The sequence below is a fragment of the Lycorma delicatula genome, chromosome 8, assembly GCF_047948215.1.
Source record: "Lycorma delicatula isolate Av1 chromosome 8, ASM4794821v1, whole genome shotgun sequence".
NCBI classification, from domain to species: Eukaryota; Metazoa; Arthropoda; class Insecta; order Hemiptera; family Fulgoridae; genus Lycorma; species Lycorma delicatula.
This window is the reverse complement of record NC_134462.1, coordinates 57,856,516-57,876,536: the sequence shown is the minus strand read 5'-3', so window position 1 is coordinate 57,876,536 and position 20,021 is coordinate 57,856,516. Positions and strand designations below refer to the sequence as shown.

The 20,021-nt window shown below is 29.0% G+C and overlaps 1 protein-coding gene across 6 annotated transcripts in view; it reads right to left on the bottom strand.

Moving 5' to 3' along the window:
• Nucleotides 1–20,021, bottom strand: part of LOC142328594 (uncharacterized) — a 67,720-nt gene that overhangs the window by 25,077 nt on the left and 22,622 nt on the right. For 5 of the 6 annotated variants that reach the window (XM_075372374.1, XM_075372378.1, XM_075372375.1 and 2 more), the window contains 7 exons: nucleotides 18,509–18,621; nucleotides 16,594–16,763; nucleotides 7,733–7,869; nucleotides 7,394–7,544; nucleotides 6,391–6,545; nucleotides 3,767–3,907; nucleotides 1,855–2,094 (listed from right to left, as the gene is read on the bottom strand). In XM_075372374.1, the coding sequence (XP_075228489.1) occupies nucleotides 1,855–2,094; nucleotides 3,767–3,907; nucleotides 6,391–6,545; nucleotides 7,394–7,544; nucleotides 7,733–7,869; nucleotides 16,594–16,763; nucleotides 18,509–18,621 (1,107 nt within the window). The remainder of the gene's footprint in view (nucleotides 1–1,854; nucleotides 2,095–3,766; nucleotides 3,908–6,390; nucleotides 6,546–7,393; nucleotides 7,545–7,732; nucleotides 7,870–16,593; nucleotides 16,764–18,508; nucleotides 18,622–20,021) is intronic. The other variant, XM_075372380.1, reaches the window with a different exon arrangement.

Here is a 20,021-nt window from a genome sequence, read left to right as displayed (position 1 = left end):
GAGCATCTCAAAGAAACATTTCCATCAAATAGATGGACTGGCTGAGAAGGGCCATAAGCATGGCCAACCAGATCCTTGATTTAAAGACTCAGATTTCTTTGTACACCTTACTTTAATGTAGAAGGCATTATGGTATGCTCAGAGATCCAACAAGGAAAATTAACTTTTACACTAAATGTTAGCTACCCAAGAAACATCCCAATCCCGTAGGGGAAGACACCCACTTAGTGACGAGAAATAAACAACAGCCCAATAATGTTGGAGAAGCCAGTCATGTCCATAAATCATCATGTTGAAAGCAGCACTGATACTGGAAGTAAACATTTTGAGCAGCTAATGTAATGTTATGACTAAGTTAATTAAACGTATATTAAATAATTTTGTTTTGTTAAAAAATTATAAGGAGAAAAATAACCAACCTTTTAACTCATCAACTGTAGAGCAACATTTTCATGTTTGTATGGATGTATTTTCAATAAAAAAGATTTTTTTTTAATTATTTTATTTTGAAGTTTAATTTGCTCAATGGCAATTTAACAAAGTAAATTTAAATCCAACCTAAAGGCTTCTTTAGGTTTTTTCAATTTTTCATGTAAGGCTGCATATAAAACCACTAATTTCAATCAACAATTTGGAACTATAGATTTTTAATGCAGCACTATTTGACTTTCAGAAACTTCCTGAAACATCTGTATATGATTTGGTAATATTACCAATTGACTTCTTAAACATTTGTTAATTTAAAATTTTAATAAATCTATTTTTACAGTCATTTACTTCAATTTTGAATTAAGATTTTTAATTAATACAGCTGTTATACAGGCATTAAATAAATTCATAAAAATGGACAATGTACTTCATTTAAAATTAAAATTTTTATAATAGGAATTTTGGTAATTAAAACTTAAACATTCGAACACAGAATTACATAGATTCAGATTTTGTAGATGGCTACTTATGCACACTTCTTCATTTTATCTTAATCCAATCAAAAATACAAATGCCCAAAGTTGGATAGAAAATTTTAAAAAATTGGTCAAATGTTTGAATAAAAAAAGAAAAACTAATATAAATAGCAGATACAAAAAAAAATTGTTTTGAAAATATGGGAAAGTGCGCTGTTGGAAGGTCTATAAAATTTTAAATTCCTTAGTTATGGTATTGCACAGTAGTAGTAAATAGCACAATTTTGAAAGGATTAGGAAATTTCTCTTTTGACATGTGAATGAATAACATATATATCAACCTAGATTGTGTTTGTAAATTTAATATAAGTGATAAGCTTATGATTTTCATGCGGTAAGAGAAAAATTTGAATGTTCTAATTAAGACCTACACTCTGTACCTATGAGATAATATAAGTTGATTCTATTGTTATCTGTAGAAGTTGTAAGCTTCTTTGTATTGGTGGATGCAAACACAGATATATATGAATCTGAATTCACCTACACCCACAAAGAACTACAAGCACTACAAACAAAAATTAAATATACACTTTTGCATATCATCTCATTTAAATACTCTTAACAAATAAATGCCATAATCTGTAATACAAACGTATTACAGACATAAATTACCTAACAGTATTAAGTGATTTCCTACCCAGTTTGAGATGGATACCAACAATTAAGATCAATGAAATTAAGTTTCAAAAAGATGATTTGGAAGTACAACTACATATCTAGAAAAAGGGTTATTTTTAATTTAATTTAAAAACCAATTAATCACATTTTTTTCATGCCATTAAAGGTATACGATGTGTATATTTAACAGTGGAAAATTTTTTTAATCCAGTAAAAATAAATTTAAACAAAATAATTTGAGAATGGAAAACTTCCACAATGTTATATTTACCTGTTGGCCATCAATAATTTGAATCTTTTTCTGTCTTCCTAATTTTAAAGCCATTGCCTTTTCTTGGGCAGTTGAATCCGGATCATGCACAGACATGTGTCTTATAAGATTACCTTTATGTCTGAAAGCTCTTTGACACTCTGGACATTCATGAGTTTTCTCTCTAGGAGGTGGAGGAACATAATTTGGATTGTGATAAAGGTTTTGGTGACGTTTGAGCAATTGCTTTTGACGGAATGACTGTAAAACAGAACAAATTAGTGGAAAATTAATTATCTTTAGATAAATCTAGTTATTTTTTTTCTACATAATATTAATAACAAAATTGAAGGAGTACTACGTCGTAGCAAAAATATAAAAGGAAATCTATTCATATATTGTTTAATATGATTTAAGCCTCAAAGTTCACCACTTTAATATTCAAATGAATATATTACAAAATACCAAATACCAACTTATTTCACTGTTAAGTGACATAACCACCAACATAACCAATTTTATATTCACATTAAAATTTAATTTTAAGGAATACAGGATAGGAATATACAGAAAGAATGAGACTTATAGTCGGAGCAAGAATCAGGAGCTGTGATTAAAGTAGAAAATTAGCAAATATATTCCAATAGAAGTGACACATAAATCTATTCCTGCTGCTTTTCAACAATTTGTATATGGAAGAGAAGATAAAACGTCTTGAAGAAAATTTTGAGAGAAATATACAGTCCAAGGGTGTTCATAAGATGTATGATGAAATTATTTTAACTGAAATTAAAGTAAATAAAAAGAAATATTAAATTTATGAGTTCACTGATAAAATAAAAATTTTACTTAAAAATAAGTAAAAGTAAATTGAATGTGATGAAATATGTCAGAATTATTAACCCATCAAACTTGGGCAGTCTAAACAATTCTGAACCAGTTCACGTTGTCATCTGTAGCTTAGTTTGCTGTTTCAATGTTATTTTGTCCTTGCTGTTGGTATTCAAGTGTCATCCATCCAAAAATTATTTTAAAAACTTGCATACATTTGTACAACTTTTATAAAAAGTTTTTGTCTGTAGAAACAGCGTAGTTAATTTTTGAAGCTAACATTTGAAGTCACTACTTCAAAGCAGTCATTACACTACCTCTTCAAAGCAGTAGATTCTTTATTACAATTACAACTGAATCGGTTATTGTTAAAAGTTACAAAACAAATTTTTAACCAAAAAAAACTTTCTAAAATATTTATTTATTTAATTTGTTTAACTTTTGTCTCGAGACTGTTTTATAAATTATACTTATATATATATATATATATATATTTTTTTTTTTTTCATTATAAATTGTTTAGTTAATAAACATCCACATTGATGTAAAGTAAAAATAGCTAAAAGTGACACATACCTCCTTTTAACAATAATGGATTCAATTAATCAATTTTTATTATAGTTGCATACTTCTTAATTTTTCACTGAAAATTATAAAACATTTTTTCATATGCTGCTGAGACAAAATATGCTCTGTTCCTGCATTTTTTTTATTAATGGTATAAACTGAACTTATTACACAAAATCTCATAATTAAATCTTTACATACGTAAAAAATCTATACTAGTTTCTACTTTTTTTTAAAAATATAATAAATTTTTTTATAATGCAGTCATACTAAAAACATCTGTAAATAAATTTAACCTGATTTAAAATGTACTTGGATTTAACATTTTACTTTCATTATCATTCCTCTAACAAGTCATAAATTAATTTTTATCTAAATTATTACTACATTTACAAGTTTAGAATGGGAATTCTATAATTTTAATTTACCTTTTATTATATAATTTTGTTCTTATGAAAGGAAAATATGTTCTGAATCACAATAAACCTACTCATGATTTAATTTTTTTATATCACAATAATCAAAGTTTACTCACTTGATCGCACTGATCACATTGGAATGGTTTTTGATCTGTATGTATTAACATATGGGATTCTAAATGACGCTGTGAAACTGAAGCATAAGGACACAATTCACATCTCCAGCACTTTTCACCTTCATGTGATTTATTATGAACCTGCAATAATAATAATTGTAAAACAATTTAAAAATATATAGATATTGACTATATGTAAATGATCAATTTTAACAAATAAAATTATAAACTGTATATCACAAGCAAAAATGTTTACAAAGCAGAATTACATACATGTGTAATTTTACCATACACTAACATAATTCATTTATTCATTGTTTAGTAGTGTCATACAAAACAGCAAGTTTTGTATAATTAGTTGAATTCTGTAATTTTTCTTTATAAAGTACCATTTCAATTTTTTATTATACTCTACATATAAATTTTCAATCCTCATGAGCTAAAAAATGATAATCATGTATCATTAATATTCATAATATTTATGAATGTATTGGCACTTATTAACAAGATTCCACCTGAAGATAATTTTATATTCAAATACAAAAAAATGTTATATTTATGGTTCTGAAACACAACGGGTTTCTTATGCGGGGAATTTATATATTTTAATGATTTTACTTACATAAATTTAAATTTGTGCATCAGTAACAGGAATATAATTCGGCTTAAATACAAGAAAAAGTTATGATAAAATAACTCTAATTTTTTGATTACATAAAAGAACACTGGAAAAATACAGAATACGACTATTTTAAATGGATATCAAAAAGTGAAGATGGAAATCAATTTTTTTTATCAAAACAAATTTAAAATATAACATATACATTTCTATCTGGCCATTAAGACAGCTACAGAGAAGTAAAATTATTAAAAATTTACTGGAATGAAATTTTTTGTGTTCATAAACAGCAGGGTATATGGACACAAAAACTGATTCTACAGTACTTTTTTGAGCTTATAAACTGCATAAAATTTTAAAAGGATTAACCTATAAATTAGTTAACAAGAATCTTTAATCTGCTTCTTTACTAACCATTCTAACAGATCTAACTACAAAGAAAATCTATCTGCATTAGAAAATTTCTGAAGCAAACTTAGAATGGATAAAAATGCTAAGGGGTGAAATTAACAGAAATTAAAGCCATTCAGAAATGAAGAGTACACATTTTGTAGGCAAAATTAACAATACATGATCACAACAAGCACTAATCATTATTTATTTTAACTCTATGTGATAATATGAATTATCATGTCATGTACGAGGTGTGTTCAAAAAGTAAAGAGAATTTTTGTTTTTTTTGAAAGAATTTTATTTATTTGTCTACATTAATGTTATCCCCTTCAAAATAATCCCAATTAGATATTATATACTCATGCCAGTGCTTTTTCCAATCCTCGAAACACTGCTGGAACGCAATCTTTGGAATACTGTTTAGCTCTTTCAGCTACTCACTTTTAATCTCATCTATGCTTGTAAAATGAGGTCCTTTAAGTTTCTCTTTATTTTTGAGAATAGAAAAAAGTCACACGGCGACATTTCTGGCAAATATGATGGCTGGGGTATCAGTATAGTGTTGTTTTTGGCTAAAAATTAACGAACAAGCAATAAAGAGTGAGCAGGTGGATTATCGTGGCGTAAAAGCCATGAATTATTTTGTTACAAATCGGAGATTTTTTCAGATTGCTTCACACAAATGGTGTTGAACTTTTAGGTAATATTTCTTATTGACCGTCTGACCTTGTGGCAAGAACTCATGATGCACTATTCCATTAAAATTGAAGAACACAGTGAGCATAACCTTCACATTCGACCATACTTGAGCTTTTTTCGGTCTTGGTGATCCAGAATGCCTTCACCAAAACAATTAAGCCTTAGTTTCAACATCATATCCATAAACTCATGTTTCGTCACCTATTATGACACATTTCAGTAGTTCTGCATCGTTGTTGACTTCAATTAGTGACATCTGAGCAACTTCCATTCGCCGCTGTTTTTGTTCAACAAATTCAACAATTTTGGAACAAATTTTGCTGTCACTTGTCTCATAACCAAAACATCCAAAAAAAATTTCATGGCATGAGCCAACTGATATCCCAACATCATCAGCGATCATTCATAATCATTTCTTGCTTTTTTTCCATCTTTTCATCGGTTGTTGACACTGGGGCGTCCAAAGCGCTCATCATTTTCAACGTCTTCACGACCTCCTTGGAAATGCTTATATCACTTGTAAACGCTTGCTTTACTCATAGCAGACTCACCAAAAGCAATATTTAACATTTTTAAAACATTCCTACACTTTATTCCATTCTTATATAAAAATTTAATCAAATTCTCTGATCTATTATTTATACAAATAAAAAATTGTTGTTTGTACCAAAACACATGTTGTTATCCTTTTGACAGCTGACAACAGACTAAATGTCCAATAAGGCTAAAAATGTACAGATACTTTTCAGACATGTTTACCAATACAACAGTGAAAAAATCCCAAGAATCGACCCATGAAAATTCAAAATTCTCATTACTTTTTGAACACACCCATATAACACTAATTATTACGGTTAAATATAATGCTTTAATTAGTCATTGGGTTAAAAATATAAATACAACTTATGCATACCTTATATGTATACCTATCGGGGAACTGTTTACCACATCTTCTACACTTTAAAGGCTTATCCGATGTATGTAATTTTTGAACGTGTATTCTTAGATCTGTTTTTCTTCCACATGTGGCAGGACAAAGTTCACAATGAAAAACTGGTTTATCACCGGCTAAAATTGAAAAATAAAATTTTATTATTTACAAACAACAGTAATATTGCTAGTGTAATTTAAATAATCTTGGGAGGAAGAAGAATCAAACTGAAAATGATTTCTGATGTAGTAAATAACACTAATAAAAAAAATTATACTTTGTTTTATTCCAAACATTTAATAAAATTTGATCTGTGCATTCAAATAAGGGCAGGCATGAAAAATAGGAATGGTGTGAAAATACACTTCTAAGATATGATGCATACATATATAAATTATATGTATATTACCTTAATATTACCGTTACTAACAAAACTTAAGAACTAAATAAATTTCAAAATTCTTTAAATTAATCTTTAATTTCTACCGATGTACCTGAAAGGACCATTCAATAATTTAGAAAACGTTGCATTAATTATTGTTGACCGATAGTTTTGAAATTAATTTTTCAAATATGTTTACGCCTTTAAAAGGCTGTTCTATCGAACATTGTAGCAATTTTATTATCAGATGTTTCTACATCAAATAACATAAAGGTATGCTAACATAGTGTGGAAAGTCATATGTGCACATACACTTAGGTGTAGGTTGTAAACATACACTTATGTTTACAAAAGGGTTAAACTTCTCAGTTTCTTTGAAGAAATAATTTGTATTGAACAGTTAATCTCCAGACAATATTGTTCAAGATTAAGCCTTCATAGATTCAAAAGTTTAAAAGCTGCTTATACTTTTAAAAAAAGTTTAAAACTGTATATTATACAGTTTTTACAACAAAACCTTTTAATACAAGTTGGTAGCCTAACAAACAAGTTTTAAAAAAGCAAAAAAAAAATGTAAGAACTATATTAATAAATGATAGTTACCACTATGTATAAGTTTATGTGCCTTGAGACTATTTGACTGTGTAAATCGAGCGTGACAAATATCACACTCATATGGTTTCTCCCCCGTGTGTATCCTTAAATGCCTTTTCAATTTAAACGTATCTGGACTTGCATATGTACAATGTGGGCACTGAAATCAAATATCCAGAAATAAATACTAGTAATTTAATTAACAGTGTATAATAAAAATTACTCAAATGTTTAACAGTACTACAAATAGAAACACTGAAAATAATTTTGTACACAGCAATGCACATGTGATATTATTATACAAGTTATTAAGAACAAAAAATTATACTAATTTAAAATAAAATTTACCTGATATGGTCTTTCCCCGGTATGGCATCTCATATGATTTCTCATTTTGCTAAGTTCGACACTAGCATAATCACATATTGTACATTTGTGAGGCTTCTCATGTGTGTGCTTATATCTGACATGTCTAACCAATTCACCTGTAAACATACAATAAAAAAATTAATAAAATTAATTATTATCTTGTTATATTTAAACAAGAAGAGATGAAAAATTCATTTATATTAAAACTTATCTCAGAATGATCTGAAAATTATAAAATGATAAAAATAAATAAAAATATATACAGATACTAGCCAAATTGAAACTTATGATTATATTACCATATTAGCCTGGGAATATCACTGTAAAATATGCATATATGATTCTGGACGTAAGAAATATCAGGTAATCATAAACTGTTCAGCACATTTTAGGTTTTACTGCAAAAATAACAAAGCAATGTACTTACATTCATGTTTTATTGTTGAACAGGGAATTTCAAACAGTTTTGTTTACAACACTTATTAATTTGTAACAAATTCCAAATGAACACCTTTTGTGGTGCATAAAATGTCTAGACAATAATCAATTTCACACCACAAATTGTGAAGAATATATAGTTATTCTATTAATTACATCTTTGATTCTTCTTTTTAGTTTATTAATATTGACAACCTTATTTGCATACACCCTGATTTTGACAAACCCCCAAACAAAGAGTGTGGGATAACAACAGGGGTCGAGGTGGCTAGGGAATTGGTCCATCATGGCCATTCCAATGTTGAAGAATTTGTTCATTGTAGATAGTCCCTAATAAGTAAACTCCAGTATAGTGGTGCGCCATCCTGGAAGAAAACATTGCGTTGCCAATGTTCAATTTAGGGTACTGCACCCTCCTGTAACATGTTTAGATAACTAGTAACTGTTGGCTCGGCAAAGAAGAATTGTCCAATTACTTTATTAGCAGTCAATGCACACCAAGCATTGATTTTCAGGCTATCATGTTGAGTTTGTCAAACAGCATGAGGATTCTAGCTACTCCAAATCTGACAGTTAACATGACCAGAAAAATCGAAGGTAGCTTACTCAGAGAATATTATTTTTTTCTAAAAACGCATTATCTTTATTCGCTTAATCAAGAATGTCCACAGCAAAATTGTAACAGCGTGGTTGATCAACATCTTCAGTCACATATACTGACTGAATTTTATATGCATGAAATTTTAGGTGCTCATGTAGAACCTTCATACTATCGATTGTCGAATTCCCAGTTCTAAACTTACACAAGTCAATTTGTCCGGGCTTCTCTAAAAGATTTCTTTCACTTGATTCACAAATTCCTCAGAGACAAGAGATGTTACAGTTTTTGTGTACATTTCCTGTATCCTTAAACTGTTGATACCAATGTCTAATAGGATCTTCATTAGTAGGATCATGGCTGTACTCTAAATGAAGATATCAACGAAAACAGTAAAAACAGATCCACTTTCATGAAACCATAGTGTACAGATTGCTTTCTTCTGAACAGTAGCCATTGCTCAACTGATCATCCCCTGTTGTTATATCATACTGGCGTGTTCATTTGTCATTTTTTATTAACCCCTAAAATGTGCTGAATAATTTACATTCAACCTTAACAGTGTTACACAGTATACAACTTCATTAGCCCTGAATTAAAACGGTTAATTTCATCACGTCATCATTAATTTTAGGAAAACCGCATGGCCTTTATTTACAAAAGAGTAACTAAACAAAATGGGACAAAAGTGATTTAGATTTTAAGACATTACCAAATATCCAGTTGGTTTTGATGGGCACATCAAGAAAACCCAAGCACTGAAACATTTGAAAGGGTAATAGATTGCCAGTAGTATACAAAACAAGAAAAATGCATAACTGGACTCAAACATTTTTCATGACAGGATTTTTAAAGTTTGTCTTGCCAGTTGAAAGATTTCTCGCATCATTAGGCTTTCTCAGGAAAACAATTTTTAGATAATATGGCAATGTCCCACATCATTTAAATGTTAATAAATTAATAATTGGAAATATAAAAATATTGTTTCTGCCACCAAGAGTGACTCTTTACTGGTTCACCTGACAAAGATGTGTTGGTAATACTAATTAAAAAGTACATGACAGAACCTGTAGACGAGAGAAAGAAGTAAATGCTTTGAAATGTTGCAGAAAATCAACAGTAAAGGCATCATGCAGCTTGCAGAATGTCAGAACAAGTCTAAAACTCAAAACAAGTAAAGATTATGAAAAATTTTATTATCATAAGATGAAGTAACATAGGAACTTATATAAGAAAATCAGGATGATTTGATCCAGCTACTGCAAAAACCTCCTGATTATGAGGAAGTTAACAATGATATTTAAAAATGGATGAACAGTGATCAACAACACCAACTGATTGAGGATATCATTTCATAGGGGACAAAAAACACACCATATAACCTTCTTTCCAGTTAGCTGGACAAAAACAGCTGATGTATTTTTTATTAACATCGTAGAAAAAAAATTAAATTTAATATTAATTAATTAGATTCATTACTTGAATTATAGTTGTACAATTTTTTATTTTTGAAAAGGCAACAAAAAAAAGTTGCTCACAAGAAACCTGTCTTGATAGAAATAAGAAAAGGAAGGCAGAGAAAGAAATAACACTGTTCTTTGTGAATACATATTACTGAATATCTTTCAGCAAAGCCACATTTTTTTATCTTTACAAAAACAAGAAAAAGAACTCACAGAAACAACATCAAGAAACTCCTACCAAGCATAAGTTATGTGTCATGCTATCAGTGACTAAGGACGAACGTACTAATAGAAAAAAACTTATTTAGTTATGGTTTAGTATATTATAATAACTAATAATCATTAATTATATATTAAGTTTTCTAACTAATTTTTATTGAAATTTCATGCAAAAATATTTTCAATATCAAAATTACATAAGGCTATCATTATGCAATTTTGCTATAATATTGCAGTAATAATCTGTCTGTAACAAAACATGAAAAATATTTTTCTTCCAACCATCTCATAAAGGCAATTAATTTCATTAAAAAATCTTCTCTAAAATAATTTGTAAAAGCTTACGATTGGGCCACTAAATAAACTTAATCTACAAAATAAACAAATAATCATAAAATTTGTCCATTTGTGAAAAGTAAGACTTGAACATACAGAAAAGGATATTACAGTACACTTGATTGAGCTTCCTTTTTTCATTAAAAAAAAAAAACTGACAATCACAACTGAAGAATTAAAAAAGCAAAACTTTTTAAACAAATTAACTGGAATATCAAATTAAACTCATTTAAAAGAATATTTCAAAAATAAATATACAGAGTGACCAAAACAGATTTTTACAATTTGACTGATTATAAAAAATTGGTTATACTACCTACAATTATAATTTTTCTGCAGTAAGATAATCATACTTTTAAATTTTTTCTCAGTATGAAGTTCCCAAGCATATAGCAAATGCTACATTGTTAGCACAAACAATGTCTAGACGGCAATCTAATCTAGTCAAGTATGATGCATCACACACTGGTCAACACTGATTTTGTAACATGGTCAATATTTGCTGAATTTTATGAATTTTTGGGTGCTGTTTCGAAGTATGAAGTCAGAATTCCTCTATTGGCATCAGACATTTTGTAACTGCCCTTCCTATCTTCCAGCAAGTACATGTGCATGAACAATGCAAGTACAATATATTATTTATTTATTTTATCTATTACAGCAATTAAGTTGCTAAATAAACTATAATTTATTTGAGTTGATAAACAACCATGAAAAATTATTATTAATATTATTATTTACAGAGTAATTACAACAATTAAAAATGATATACATATGACTCATGTCAAACTTTTTCTAAATGTAATTATGTCAACCAATAATCCCACATTGTGCAGCTTATGAATTTTGTTTTGGGAATTCAGTGCTGGATGTAATACTGTAAACAATAAACAATGTATCACACTGACTAAGAAAAATCTCAACATCAGTTACGTGCGAGTTTTCATGTGTGCAACATTTTGTAATATGTATTTTGTGAAGCGTATTACACAGTGACCTTTTAATAAATAAGCCACACAGTTGCATTAATGATCCAGACAGTTTCTGCTATACTTGTGGTGAGGTAACATTAAAGTCTGAGAGGAGAAGTTTAATTCTACTGATAAAAAAATCACATGAACTATATTTTGGTTGTAAAGTAGGTGATCAGGAAAGGTCCTGAACTCCTCATATTTGCTGCAATTCATGTTTAATACTGTTCACTGGCTGATTGAATGATCTTGTCACATTATACTTAAAATTCAAATAATTTGGAGAGAACAAAAGGATCACTTCAAGAACTGCTATTTTTGTAAATGAAAACATCAGGGATAACCAGCTATGACCAAAAATAATGTTAAATATCATGATATTCCCATCGCTATAAAATCAGTGCCTCATAGTCCACAGTTTCCAATTCCAGAAACAAAAACAAAAGAATTATATGAAGATGAAGCTACTGATGTTGAATGTTATGGAAAACCCTTATTTAACAGATGATGAACAAAGGAGACCCAGATTTTTTAGAAAATACAAATATTAAACCACACTTACTTAATCAATCAGAATTAAATGATCTCATTCACGATGTAAATTTATCAAAGAATAAGCAGAAATTCTTGCATCACGACTGAAAGGATGAAATCTTTTACAATATTAAAATAAGTGCTTTCTGTGACAGGCGGTGAGAATTTGAATGTTTTTTCTTCCAGGGCTTCATTTACTGTAATAAAGTAATCTTTACTAGAAGCTTTGGGACATATGCACCATCCAGATGAATGGAATCTTTTTATAGACGCCTCAAAGCATAGTTTGAAAGCAGATCTTCATAATAAAAAAGTAATATCCCATCAATCCCTTTAGCACATGCAGCTCACATGAAGGAATCGTATTAAAATAAGAAACTTGTGTTGGATGTGATTCAGTATGAGAAACAATTGTGGAGACCTGAAAGTGAAAGGACACTTGGTTTTTAACTTGGGTATACAAATTTTGTTGGTCCTTGTGTGAGACAGCAGAGATAGGAATAATTATTACGTTAAAAAAGAATAGCCAAAAAGAGAAATACTGACTGTGGCAGAGAATAACGTTGAGTCCAGCTTTAGTAAAACCTTACAATTTCCTTGGAAAGCACAAAGCAAAACAAGTACAAAGAATTTAAAACTGAGCTTCTTAAAAACTATACACTGGATATAATGTCACTGAAGGTCACGTAATCAAAGATACTACAATGCAACTACTTGCAGACAACGGTGCAGTGTGTAAATTACTAGCATGGCCATGAATGACACAGGTTCGCCAACCTTAAGGAAAGAAATTTCCCAGCGGTCTTTATTTAGAGAATTCTCGTACATCAGAAAATCAAAAATAAGCAGATTTTACATATGTAGAAATTGCAAGGAACGAGGTGCGACAATAAAGTAATGAGACTGATTTTTCTTTGCAAGATGTGGCAACCCTGCAGCTTGCGTAGGCACACCATCTTTGACCTTGGTCTATAAGCTACTTCTAGTCCAAGCGGCACATTGATGCAACTGCTCAGTCGTGAGTTGTGCTGTAATAAGGGTGAACATGTGTTTGTATCTCTTGTCACAGAAATGAAACCGCAAAATATTGCGCAACTGTATGCCATTTCTTTTTGCGTTAAATTGGGTGAAAACGCGACAACTTATGGTAAGCTTCAGAAGGCTTTTGGAGAGGAGGTTATGTCAAGAGCTCAAGTTTTTCGGTGGCATAAAATTTTTAGTGAAGGCAGAACGAATGTTGAAGATGAAGTCTGCAGTGGACGACCATCAACCTCACGGACAGATGTGAACTTGACCAGGGTACGTGAAATCGTACGATCTGATTGAAGATTATCTGTGAAAATGATTGGAGAACTCAACATCAATCGAGAAACGGTTCGTCTAATATTAACTGAAGATCTTGGTACGAGAAAGATTTGTGCAAAAATCTCACACAAACACGGAAAAATGTGGCAGCCGATCTGTTAGAGCAAACGGAAATCAATCAATATTTGTTGAGCCGTGTTATCACTGGTGATGAAGGTTGGTTTTTTTCAATACGATCCAGAGACAAAACGCCAAAGTTCACAATGGTGCTCAAAGGGATCACCCAGACCAAAAAAAGCTCGCATGAAAGTCAAAAGTGAAATGCATGCTTGCGTACTTCTTCGATTCCAAGGGAATTGTTCATAAAGAGTGGGTGCCTCCTGGACAAACAGTTAACAAATATTTCTACAAAGAAATTTTAGAAACACTTTGTAAACGAGTTCTTCGTGTCCGTGCCAACATGGCTGATAATTGGATTCTCCATCACGATAATGCGCCATCCCATACTGCTCTGTCAGTACAGCAATTTTTAACCTCAAAACAAATTTCAGTACTACCACAGCCACCTTATTCACGAGATATCGCTCCGTGCGACTTTTTTCTATTTTCAAGAGTCAAAATGGCGGTCAAGGGACACCATTTTCAAACAACACAAGATGTCCAAAAAGCTGTGACGAGGGTCTTGGAGGATATCACAGAAGATGAATTTCAGAAATGTTACCATCAATGGCAGAAGCGCTGGAATAAGTGTGTGCAATCAGAGGAACTACTTTGAAGGAGACAACACTTCTAAATTGTTGAAGGAGAAACATGACTAAAACGGTAAGCAACATTTTTTTCACATCAGTCTCATTACTTTATTGTCGCACCTCGTATAATATTGTTATACTACCATCACAATGCTTTTTTCTTACAATAAAAATGGCAATTAGAAAACAATATGTCTGATAGAAAAAAGCCACTTACATATGAAATCAGCATCAAAAATAGTACAAGATTCAGTACTGACATTCTTGTAATAAACAAAAAATTTAATTTTGTTGTTCAGTGATATCAGTATCAATGTAAGTAAACACAGTGATGATTCCCACCTTCAAATCCTCCATGTCCACAACTTGAAAGTTACAGTCATGATTCTTGATGAAACTCATATAAATTGTAAGGTATTAAGTCCAGTGACCTTGGCGACCATGCTTTGGGCCAAAAGTTAGTTGATTTTATACGGATCTAAATATCAGCCAATGGATACTGGTGTACTTTGGTAGCTGGGGTTCAATTAACCACACATCTCAGGAATGATCAACCTGAGTCTGTACAAGATTACACTTCATTTACATGTCATACATATCATCCTCATCTCATTAGGTCATAGCGGTGTTGGTATGTTCACCAGTTGAACATATTGCAATGTACACATTAGGAAATAAAAATCACTAACAGATATAGCAGTGGCAGGGCATCATCTGGTTGAAAGATGATAAGCTGTAAATGTAGCTGAGATAAGAAAAATTTTCCAACACTTCCAAATAAATGTTGCCAATCACAGTTTGCTCATGAAAGAAAAATGGGCCGGTCATTTGCCATACAACATCCTACCATGTGCTACCCATAGTAATTGAAGTTTGTAAGGACATATTTTTAAACATTCCTTTAACACATTATGAACATTTTTATGATGATATTCCCTTAACAGATTAAATGAGGACAAAATAAAAATTTTTGTTAGAAACAGTCAGCAACCTGCAACTTCTTGTATTTGACATCTCCCATCGCCTTAAATTTTTCATATTGTGCATAAATTTAGGTAGGTATATCATATTTTTGGTAGGTATAATTGTGGTGATCTGTTTTACAGGGTACTACACACTTATGATAAATAACTGTATCTGATTTTGTTTCTAGAACCACTCAACACACTGAACTTTCCCTTGAGCATTTATAAATAGGTTAAATTACCACGACTTCTGTTTTCGCTATACGGCAGCACCACAATCAATTCCACATAACCAAGATGCCATCTGTGAAAATTTTTGAATACTATTCTTAAATCCCACCCATAACAGCTGTGTTTTATATTAAATTTTTTATTAATATTTAAAGTTGTAAAGATCTTTTTATGGATATCCTTTAATAACAACACATCTGAAACATCTTGGTTCATTCAATATAAGTGGAATAACTTGTGAGTTTTAAAAATACATAATCAATTATAAATAATCGTAAAAACATTAAAAAAAAAATAATTAAAGTAGATTTGAATAATGATTATTAAATTAAAAATAAAATGAATATAACAGATGATTTAAAATAAATACAAATGGAATCAATGAAAGTTCTTTAGAGATAATTCAAAATGGTAGTAAAAAAATATCAAAACTAAGTCAATAGATGTGATTAATTAAATTGACAGTACAAACATAATTTAAATATTTATTACACAAAACTACAATACTGGATACAACTTTTTAAATTTTGAAAATAATATTTTGATTTTAATGAAATCCCTACAGTCATTGAAATCCCTGGCTGCCGTCATGGAATATTTGGCTGCGGAAGTATTGGAGTTGGCAGGAAACGCGGCCAGGGATAACAAGAAAACTCCGTCATTTTTCTCCAATCAGATATATCAGGGTTTTCACCTTCCCATTCATTCAGAGTACAAATAGTTTGCTTATTTTTTTGAAAAAAATATTTTTTATGAACATATGTTAATTTAGTATTCTGACTGCAGTGAGAGATTATTTCATTGTCTAATTTTTGTATCCTTGTTTTAAAAATTATTATTAAATTACAATTACATTATTAAAATTAAAATTTTATTTCATAAGATAAAAATACTGCTATCAAAATTTTTAATTGTATTTTTAATAATTTCTATATAACAATAATCAATTTTCTTATAAGTGTATAAACAACATTATTCTCCTGCATATAAACAAAATGTATAGTATTCTTTAAATAAAAAGAATAACTCACCTGAAGTAGTAAAGGCACTCTCACAGAATTTACAACGATGAGGTTTTGTACCTGTATGTGTATTAACATGATTCTGTAAGGAAGCCAGAGTTTTAAATCCTCTTTCACACACACTGCATTTATGTGGCCGTTCTTCTGAATGTGATTTCATGTGACGTGATAAAAGATACCTATCAAAAAAAAAAACCAATACCAACTGATAATTAGTCATGTAATAATTCTCAAAAGAGATAAACACCTCACTGCCTGAAAAAATGTTACAGGATATAATGCTGACAAAACAAATTGATGGGACTCCACAATATGTTAACATTATTACTTTTACTATTATGATTAAAAAAAGTTAGTATTGTTCTCTTTCTTAGAATATCAAAATTAAATTAACAAGCATTACATAATTTTGTCTGGGCTTTTTTACATTCTTTCCTCCTTATCTGACAAACATCACTGTTTATGAGTGCAAATACTTTAATAAAGATAAAAGATTATTATTTAACAACAAATGCACATGCTTTTTAAAAGTATTTATATTTCATCCCTTTGTACAGCTCAAGCAAATTCTGTTACAAGGCAATCTCAACTTTATTTCAATTATTTACTTTGGATACCTAATTTTACTAGTCAGCCAATTCATTACTACTATGATTTATTGAAGGAAGCAGTCAAAGCTTCCTTAGAACGGCAATTCTGAAAATTAAATATAGTTTTTTTTTTTTTTTAAACTGATTGCAACTAAAAATAATTGTACAAAATGGGATGAAAAAATACAAATTATTCCAGAGAAGCTTACAAAAGGTTTTTTAATAAATGCCTAAGTATGCGATTACCCTTTGAGTGAAATTTTATCAAATACTAATGCGAGTGACCTCAGAAAGGCAAAATTAACCACTGTCAATTTTATTCTTCCTTCTCACATACTTTTAAGATGCTAGTCCCCGAGTTGTTCTAGGTACTGTGAAATCATTGGTTAGTAAGGAAATTCGATTTAAGATCTTACCAATGTATAAACAAATGTGTTGATAAAAAAAAAGTTTACAGTCTGCCAAGTAAGCTCCTTTAATGACTATCATAACAAAAAAGTACTAATCATTTTTTTTATAGGAAAATGTTTTTAATTTTCCTTTATAAAGTTAGACAACATTCTTCATTTTTTTTAAATTATAAAATATCAGCTATGTCTAATCAATAATAAAGAAGGATTTTAATAACATTAAATGACAGTACAAGAATAAAATTATATATCTATTGTACACTGAAATATACTAAAAAGTAGCAAATTAGGTGTTATATATATTTTTTATGATTAACTTTCAATAAGCCATAGAATCATTTTATTTTTATCTTTATCTATTTCATCTGCATTTTATTATCTTCTATTTATTAATCTCCTAATTGCTATTTTATAATATGATGTTTAATGAATACATAGGATGTACTCATTAGAATATGTTTATAGCAATATTTCTAAATTATTATGGATAATATTATTATAATGGAATGTTTATTGTTTATAAGGTGATCTATAACAATAGAGAAGCCCAATTTTTTATTTTTATAATGCCTAAAATGTTCATAAAATCTGGCTTTAAACAATCTACATAAATATCCTCACAATCATTACACTTTATCTTATAAATACCACATGAATGATGATGTGGGATTCCACGAAAGTACTTTCGTGAAAAATTATAAATATACAAATAAGGTAAGAGTCGACTAATATCTCAAGAGTTGTCTTATATCAAGAGTTGTACTTGGATGCATTAAGTTGAATTACATATATTTCAATTTATATTATTAGTGCAGAGATGATATGGGACCTGAAAAGATTGATTTCAGAAAAATAATATATATATATATATATATAAATTTTTTTTTTTTTTTTATCAAATGATGTATGATAAAAGTTACATACCTTTTAGGGCTAGTGTAATTGCAATAGTTGCACATATGTGCCTGTGTTACAGTTTGCGATTTCTTTGGTAAAAATTTAACTATTTTTGATTTGTCATCTTCATCACCTGATTCCTAAAACAAAATAATAATAAAGTGTAAACAGAAGTTGAAATATAAAAAATAGCTAGAAGTTAAATGAAATTTGCATGTTCAGAAAGTATAAATCTTTATGAAAAGTAATATAAATAAACTCACAAAACACATGCATATATTTATATATATTACTTTACTAAAATTAATCTTCTTAATATCCATATTTTTCCTCAACACAGTTAAATTATATTTAAATTCTATTAAATAAACCACTTAGTAACTAATTAATCATTTACCACTTAAGAGACAAATTAAATACAAAGAATTTTTTAATAATAAACCAGATAAAACAAATACACCAGTTATCATGATAGTTGAAAAATATAATAACTTAATGAAACAATACATTGCTGATAATAAAATTGAGGAAATTAATGACCAACTAACAAATTTATATAAGTAACAAAAAGTTTAATAAAAATAATAATAATAACTTTAATTATAATAATACTAATTTAAAATACCATTCTAGATTATATCCTTTTGAACCTATTGCTCCTAAATTAACTGGACTACCAAAAATTCATAAATTAAACAACCCAATGCGATCTTTAATCTGTCCCCTACTATATTATATCTAAAACAATAGACAAAATTATTTGGAATGAAATGAATTTACATAATATGTATAATATAAAAAATGATAATGAATTAATAAATAAATTAAATAGCTTAAATATAAAGACACTAGAATGGTTAGTTATGACATAACTGCTAACATTGTATCCTAGCAAATGTATAGACCATATGATACAAATAATAAAAAGTAAAAAATAAAAAAATAACCAAGATCCAAAATTTATTAATAATATCATCACTATTATAAGAAATATAAGTCAACAAAAAATTATTTTGAATTTAATAACAAATATTATACATAAAAAAATACCTTACCTATAGGATTTTCAATATCAGCTATTACATCAGAAGTATATAACAGGGTTTTGAGAGTAAATTAGTACATGGTATATATCATATATGCTGTTTTAATATGGACATAGTATGCTGATGATATTCTCATTTTATATAACAGGTAATAAACAATGAATATTTAATAATATTAAATAAATTAAATTATAATGAAAATTTTAAATTCACATTTGAAATACATAACAATAGAAGTTAAATTATTTAGAAGTCCTTATCTATATAAGCAAGGGCAACCAAATTGAAACATTAGTATTTAGAAAATCTACATTTAATAATATAACTTCCTAAAAAATTAAATCACTCTTATTACAAAATTAATAAAAATAATAAAAAATAATAAATTAGGTTTACCTAATAGCGCAGACAAAATTTAGAAATGAATAAATATCACATAAAATTAAATATATCTGAAAAATATTAGATATATATAAATAAAAACAAAATTTTAA